General features: G+C 41.0%; 2 protein-coding genes across 2 annotated transcripts; one reads left to right on the top strand and one right to left on the bottom strand.

Moving 5' to 3' along the window:
• Window positions 1–1,592: 1,592 nt before the first annotated feature.
• Window positions 1,593–1,976, bottom strand: LOC118753382 (prostatic spermine-binding protein-like; the record flags this gene model as incomplete). The annotated part of the gene is made up of 1 exon (XM_036488256.1): window positions 1,593–1,976. A coding segment is annotated over exon 1 (384 nt), but the record flags the coding sequence as incomplete, so codon positions are not given.
• Window positions 1,977–6,859: 4,883 nt separating this feature from the next.
• Window positions 6,860–7,273, top strand: LOC118753380 (endochitinase A1-like). Its single transcript, XM_036488255.1, has one exon. It carries the CDS (start codon window positions 6,860–6,862, stop codon window positions 7,271–7,273), a length of 414 nt encoding a protein of 137 aa, XP_036344148.1.
• The last annotated feature ends 931 nt before the right edge of the window (window positions 7,274–8,204 follow it).

Genomic DNA, 8,204 nt, shown 5'->3' with positions numbered 1-8,204 from the left:
TTTAATGGCTAAAAATATCAAAATATTCGCCATAAAAAGGTGTTTGCATTGTTCAACTTTGCATTCAACTTTTGGTTGAACGGCCTTTCAACTAATCGCTTTCAACAAAGTTGGTCGCCAGCCAACATTTGGCCATTCAACTTTTTTTTCGTGCAACCCTGCGTTGAGTTGAACGCAAATGTTGGACGCAAAGGTGAACAATGCAAACACTGCTTAACGAACAGCCCACATAATTTTTCACACAGGTTGCAACCCCATTCTAAAAATAAAACCTTACTCCAAATCTGAAGGCCAAACCTTTTAATTTGACACCTCATTTTTCAAAGTGAATGAACTGTGCAAATCTAAAGTCATTAACAAAAATGCCCTCGCGTATTATACATAAATAATTTTTAAATAGATGGCAACCCTACTTAAACAAAAAATAAAAACTTATTTCACATGCAGAGACCATATTCTTTCACTTGGTACCTCGGTTTTTAGTCCGAAAAACGCTGAAGATCTTTTTATTTATAAAAAGTGGCAACCCTACTCAAAAAGTAATGCATTATTGAATATCTAGCCCTTTTGAACGCCGAGTCCTTTTATTTGACACCTCATTTCTTGTAATCCAACGAACAGTGCGGAACTTATAATATTTTAGACAGGTGGCAACCCTAAAGGAATTTAAATTACTAAGGATAATACTCCGATCGATTCAGATTATTCTTAAAAAATCTCGTCTAAATCCGTTCAGTAGTTTTTGAGATTAGCGTGTTCAAAGAATCTGGACTTTTAAACTACGTATAGAAGATAGTAATTTTTAAATAGGTGGCAACCCTACTCAAAAAAATTAAAATTTTTGTACATGCGAAGGCTATGCCCCTTCATTTGATATCCCATTTTGTAATTCAATGAACGATGAAAATCTGTTTACTTTTTATTAAGTGGTAACCTATTTTTATTTAGATAAAATAAAAATCAGAAATAATTGTTTTTTGAGGAGTAATTAAATAAAAGTAAAAAAATAACTGTTAAAGAGCGATTTTTTAAATAAAATTTGTAACTGTGACGGTCCCTGGTGAAATGTAAAGATTTTTGGTATTTAAGAGCGCAGCAATAGCTTGCCTATCTTGCAAGCTGTAAAAGCTTGCCGCAAGGATTTTACTTTAATTTCATTGCCTTGTAAAAATGTGGGCTTCAGTAATGCAGTACGTACCTCTGTTTTGACTACCATGTCAGCCCGATCATTCCTTAAAATTCCTTTGTGTACCGGCGCCAAATAAATGGCGACTAGTCTATTAACGCAAAATTCATCTATGCTATTCCTATTCCTATATTCAATTCCAAGATTTTTTCTAAATAAAAAAAGTTTGCCAAGAAGTGCGCAAATAGCCAGTGTCGCTGAGCTTAATATGCCCAAAGTATGTAAACAAAAACTGATTTTTTTACATAATTTTTTTCTTTATTGTACGCTTTTTATTTAGTTTTCTAGAATTTCCAATACGACTACCCTTGTACGGATCCTAACCCCTCCTTCGTGTACGGCGATTACGACGACCTGCACGACGCCTTCTACCACCGCGGCGTCGACGACGACGACGGGCACGCGCCTCTACATCGTTGCCATCTTCAGCATTAGCCTGTTCACTCTCTGCACCTTCAGCGTTATTTTGTGCATCGTCTCTCAAAACTTGTGGATTGTTATAGGAATCTTCATTAGCCTCATCGGTTCCATCTACTTCATGATGATTATCATCATCATCATCGTTATCGTTATCGTTATCGTCATCATCATCATCGTTATTGCCACCTTGCTTCGTGTAGCTCAAACGATTGTTGGTGTTGTGTTGAGTTTCTCTTCTAGCTGCAATTTCATCGCGGGTCAACACGCGTTGAATGCGTTGAATTTTTACAGCTGAGGTATCCTCGAAATGTTGCGCCAAGCAGAGGATCGCTAAGAGTGCCGCCAGGAAGTATGCAAACTTTGAAGACATATCTACTAGTATTGGACCAGAGCGGCTGCCTGCGTTGTTCGTTGATCGATATTCTGTGCTTATGATGCCGCAATCGAGCTTTTGTTTAGCTTTTATAGCTGAGTCGCAAGTACTTGTAGCCAAGTGTTTTACACCAGCACTTGGACAAATAAAGGTGTGTACGACTAGGCACGTGTTTGAAAGGTAAGGTAGAAATGGCAGAAGAAACAGTTGCAGTCTATTACAAATACCCAATTTCCTAACATACTACATATGGCACTAACTTAAGAACATTTTCACAGTTTTTACTATGAGTTTGAGCAAGACTGTAGTTATGAACTTATTTCATCATCGCCAATAATTTGTCGATTTCAACCGCCTTTTTAAAAACCTTGAAAAATTGGTATAAAACCAAAACACATTTATCGTATCCATTATTACTCGATTATTCTTCGCCTCGAGTAAAATAAAAAGGCGATTTGATAATGTTTCTGAAAATATTAATTTTTATCTTCGTGGCGAACCTTTGCAGTCCTTCCGATTCGTTGGGTTTGCGCAGAGTTTGTAATTTGTTTGGGCACTGCACAACTACAACCCCTAGGCCATCGACTTACACAATAACACTTAGTCCAACATCGCCGTCGACGACGAGTCCAACGTACTCGCCACCACCACCGTCGTCATTGACAAGTCCTACCTCGCCAACGTCACCAACCTCACCAACGTCAACAACGTCGCCAACAACACCGACAACAACGAATGCAACAACTCGTAGTTTTGATGAGGACACTGGCGCCAGAGCTAGGCGTCCACGTTTGCGAAATCGTGTGAATCGACGAGGAAGGCGAGGAAGAAGGCGTAGAAGAGGTTAATGCTAAGACAAATGATTGACGGTTAAAAACATGAAAGTAATAAAAGAAAATTTGTGATTGCGTTAAATCTTTAGTTTTATCAGACTCTTAGGTATGGTGTGTAAATATTGTTAAGCGATGAGAAGCCATAAGACTGTATTGATTTATTTGATCATTTAATTTTTTTTGCGCAATTCATTGTGGCTTTTATATAGCTTCTAAGCTAGCAAAGTTAGATTAGGATGCGTTAGAGTGATTGCCACCACGCAGAGCACGGAGTCACACATAATCTGATAAGCAAGATGGCTGAGCGATTCTCTTATTAGTAACTATCTTTTATGATAGCCAGGCAGTTTTTAAAGCAATTAATTGTAATAAATCTGCATCGAAGATTACCATGTAATGTAAACGCGCTCTAAATGAGCTGGCAAGGTATTACGTCACTAATGTTTTATTGGTGCCAGGCCATAACGAAATACCAGGCAAATTCTTTGCAGAAGAGCTAGTAAGGATAGGAGCCTTGCTGTTGGCAATAAGTACAGCTCATAATGCGCGCATTCCGCTATCTTCCTGCATACTCTGGCTGGATAATCACTTTAGCGAACGGACAAATATAAGATGGTCTGCGTACGTGCAGGATAGCAATACATATCTGGCCTAAACTGGATAAGTGTAGATCTCGCCCTCTCCTGCTCATGGAGCGACCACTGCTCCGGCATGTATTTGGAGTTCTCACTGTGCACTGCCCGATAGGAACCTACGCTGCTAGTATGGGTTTGCAGTCAAACGACTACTAAATACTTATGTCATTGTCCCGCTTTGGCTAGGGCTCTTCGACGGTCATTTCTCCATTATTCTTTTGAATGTCTGGCTTAACTGAATTCAGCCAGTATCTACGACTTTGTGCACTTTAACAGAGCTACGAAGTGGTTCTATTTCTAAGGTAAGAGAATGGGCATGAGGAGTCTCTAATATGGCATCACAACAGGCCATGGTGGCCTAAGTGTGCCCTTTTCCTGTGCGGGATGAGGGAAGCCAAGATAATCTAACCTAACCTAGCCTGAGAAAAGAGTGGTCCAACCGGGTGATGCCCACGGACCGCTTTACATAAATTTTTAGGCAAATTTTTCTGATGGTATATTAGGTATTTTCCACAGCCCTCCTGGCCTTTACCTCCTCGATAAGTTTAGCTTTTAGCCTGCGTTTGCAGAAGGCCAGAGGTGTGCCCGCATTTTGGGCAGAATTGATTTCGGATATTTCCGTCCCTGTATTTTCCATCTCGCAGGCTATGCAGTTGCCAGGAATGTGCCTGTATCCGTGGATCCATGAAACACTGAAGGAACAATTTAATGCCAGTAGGTTTAGGATCTTTCTGCATTTTCTGGACTTTGAACGCTGTTCCATTAGTTTTTATAGCCGCCTAGCTGTCAGAATAAATAGCTAAAGGCCATCCTGGTAAAGCGGATGTTATGAGCCATGGAGCGGCCTCTATTATGGCGTTTAACTTAGCCTGAAAAGCGCTACTATCGTCAGGTAAGCGGAAAACAAGGTTTAGCGCGAGTTCAGCATTTATATATATCGCCATTGATCCTGGGTCTAAGTCTGTGGCATCTAAGTAAGCAAACAAAGCTCGAAATAGGTACTGCGTAGCGGAATAAAGTGCGACCTAGAAGCCGAAGCTGATTACCTCACGTGATCTTAGGATTTTAGTGTTAAGATTCCCAATGTTAACGTTGGGTTTCAAAGCAGTAAAGCTGAAAGTAATACCACTGATTTATGTTCCATTAAGAAGGATTAAAGAATACTTCACAGCCGTGACCATTCGGGATGACTTCTATATCTCAAGATCTTTATGGCCGAGACTAAATAACAGTTGTAGTGATGCCAAAGAAATCTGCAGTAAGGGCTCTTACCTACGTTATCACAGGGCGTACACCAACAAGCTGCCTCTGCAAAAGTTGTCGTGATGATAAAGAAAAGGAAACAATTCACTACTACTCAACTCTCCCGACAAGACATCTCCAGTATTTGGGATCAAGCCTTTTCAATAGTTTTGGGGCGATAGCGTCTGTGAAATTATCGGAGCTATACTCACAATATAAAGTAAATTCGCTCAGATGGATGTGGCTACACCTGACTCAAGTCCTCCTCTGAGTGTAAATAGTTGAGCTTCAAGCAAACGATGACGCACAGCGTCCAACGTCGAAAACCTACATATAACACTAAACTCGCCAGGGAATTTTTATCAGAATCGGAGCAATTCAAAGACAAATTAATCTATGCAAAAGCTATCCACGTAATGGGTGCTATCGATTGCTTACACTCGAACATGAGAACAACCGTGTGACCATTTCAAATAAGTGTCTGGCGCCGTTCCACCGCATTGTGGACGAGTTTTTGCACCGTTTTGAAACCACCAAGGTAAAAAGAAGCAGATCCTCTCAAGTGAAGCCAAATGACTTTAGACCTAAAAGCCTTACCTTCTTCTTTCTATAAACCGCAGAACATACATATATCCGAGAAGCTACATCCGAGGGGGTGAGCTTTTGATGAGAGGACCGTTAGAATAGACATGCCGCTAGGCGGAACTATCTCCCCGCTCATGTCGAATTTAACAAACCGAAACTTAGAAAAGACCATTAGAAATCCATGGCTGAAAAGGTAGACATCTCATATGAGCGGGCATATTACATTTTGCGCGATGGGTGCTTGCGATCGCCCGCACTCAACCTGAAGACCAACCGTGTGACCATTTCAAGGAAGTAATTGGCGAAGTTCTACCAAACTGCGGACGAGTTTTTGTGCCATGGATATATTAGAGACGAAGGTAGAGTCAAGGCACCAAATAAAGCCTAGATAAATTTGTCCGCCAACAAGGTGCTGGAGTCTCCAGCCTTAATTAACAGCATGCTTATCAGCTTTCAGTAATATAATCTTAATACAAGTAAAGTGGCTTTTGAAAATTGAATGCGCAATATTGGTACAATATATTTTACCGTTAACTATAACCTTTTCCGACTTTTGATAGCAGATTGCTGAACTATGGGGAAAAGAAAATATCAATCCAATTTTTCATGCCTTCAACTGAAGTGAAAAAGCTTACTCCAATAAAGGCGTTCTGCATCGACCGGTAGTCTGATGGTGGAAGAACTGCGCTATAGGGTGGATGGGTTAGGACTTTCCACCCAATACCACTTGTGCGACATGCGGCCGAGCATTGTAATGGTGGAAGCTCAATGACCCATATCTGGTTGCCCATTCCGGTAACCCTATGGATCTTTTGGCCACTTTTTAGAAGCTCATCATAAATGATACCCTTCAGGTCCCTTACCTTTCTGCCATAGATATTTGGTTTTGGCATCGATGGTCCGGGTTCGCCTTCTGGCTCCTTGGATTGTCGTAATGAATAAATTTTTCATCGCCGGTGACAATCCAATGCATAAACTACTTCGCTTTATACTATTGAAGGAGCATTTCGGCAACAGTGACAAGCTGTTCGTGAATTTCTTCCTTTTAGTTCGTGAGGCACCCAGTTTCCGACTTTCTGGATCTATGTGACAAAATCTAGACCAAGCCACAAATTGGAGAAGAAGCTCGGCCAAAAACTAACACATGTGTAAGCGCCAATCTATTTTTACTAGAAGAAATTCAACTCGGTTATTATTTTGGAGACCGAATCGATTTATAGCCTACCTGCCATACAAAGAAAAGAAGCTAAATTAAAAAAAAAAAAAACATTAGCATTCGTTTTACTACTTCATTTATATTTATTTTGTTAGGAAATTGTAAATTGTGCAATAGAATATCGAGCTACAAAGCAAAGATAAATAAAATAATAAAAGAATAAAAGAAAATGGGCCAAAAGCCACATAGTATGATATGATATCCATACATACATATATATGAACGATAACACATTTGTGCAAACATTTGCTTCATTCCCCCTCAGATATTGTCTTACTTATTTACAATATTTTTTCTTTGGTATAAAAGGCGATACTTTTTGGGTTATCAGCATTAAAATCATTTCTAACTTCCAACAGTGCAGTTAAAATGGCGATCAAACTGCTATTGCTAGCTGTTGCATTGTTGACCTGCCTTTCGCAGGGTGAAGCTATAAACTTCAAGAAATTATTCAATCTACAAGCAACACCGGCACCATCACCATCTACATACACAATTACTATTAGTCCCACAGCTGTCTCGCCTTCTACAACTACGTACACACCAACACCACCATCTATTACAACAGTAACGCCGACATCGACATCGCCATCCGTAACAACATTGCTTACTCCGCCTGCTACGGGTACTGGAACCGGTACTGGAACCGGTACCACAACTGGAACTCGTGCAATGGCTGATGAAGGAGATGGTGGTAGGAGTCGTAGACGACGCAGACGCCGTGGCCGTAGGGGTCGACGTGGTGGTAGACGTGGAAGGCGTGGTATTAGAAGACGCGGTTGATATGTAAAATGAAATATGATTAGCAATAAATGTTGTCTCAATAGAATGCGCTTGAAAAAGAAATCTTGCTTTATCTATTCAGCGGGCAAAGGATAAGAGGAATACAGTAAACAATTTGGGAATTGTCTTCAAGTTTCATGTGGTGAGAGGATTTGGTGGGAAGAAGTACTGGTACTTTTGGTTCTAGCTCTGGTTCCTTAACGAACTTTGCTTTGTTGAAGCGGAGCTAGCGAGAGGAAGTGCTGATTTAGTCATACGGCGGTGATGACTGGCCTGGATGTTCGACAGGTTACGGTTAATCAGTGGGGTTCGATAGTACCCGTAGTCGTGTGGTTAGATATGCAAACTATCGTTTGGTAGGCCCAGGCTTGATCTAGGTTGCTGGTCCCAGCAACATCCAATTTTTTTAATACATAGCGGTCAGCCTTTGGTAGGCAATGGCAAATATTCGTATTTCTGCCATGAGCGGTTTTGGGGGTAAGTGAAAAGTTGTTTGGCAGGGCTTAGCTTCACAGACCGGTGGTGATTCCTCCCTGCGGCTAAGTGGTTAGAGGAGAACACTACCACTTCGCAGGATCTGGATTCGATCCCTAGTCCGAGTAACATCTAAATTGGAACAAAATATGTCCTGTTGCCCCTCGTCCCTAAAGTGGTGTCGATTTGTCTCTCTGGCTGAGTGGTTACAGCTACGCACTACCACCTCGCAGGAATCCGAGCGTCTTTGCCCTCGGCAGGCAATGAAAAACTTCTTATCAAATCCATTTTCCGTTTAGAGGCGGCGTAAAACTGTAGGTCGCTCCTATTGTGTAAATACATCAATACGCACACCCCAATTTGTAGGAGGAGCTTGACCAAACTCTTAACAAAATGAAGAGAGTGGCCAACGACAAGTTGAGGATGTCAGTTAGGTAATCTACTTCCACCGGACCTA

Source organism: Rhagoletis pomonella, unplaced genomic scaffold (assembly GCF_013731165.1).
Source record: "Rhagoletis pomonella isolate Grant_MI unplaced genomic scaffold, Rhpom_1.0 Rhpom_scaffold_02397, whole genome shotgun sequence".
NCBI lineage: Eukaryota > Metazoa > Arthropoda > Insecta > Diptera > Tephritidae > Rhagoletis > Rhagoletis pomonella.
The sequence above is the reverse complement of the archived record's forward strand: the minus strand, read 5'-3'. Positions and strand labels throughout refer to the sequence as shown.

Bases quoted from the DNA above. Each gene is read 5' to 3' on its own strand.
- LOC118753380 (XM_036488255.1), top strand. From the start codon at position 6,860: ATGGCGATCAAACTGCTATTGCTAGCTGTTGCATTGTTGACCTGCCTT.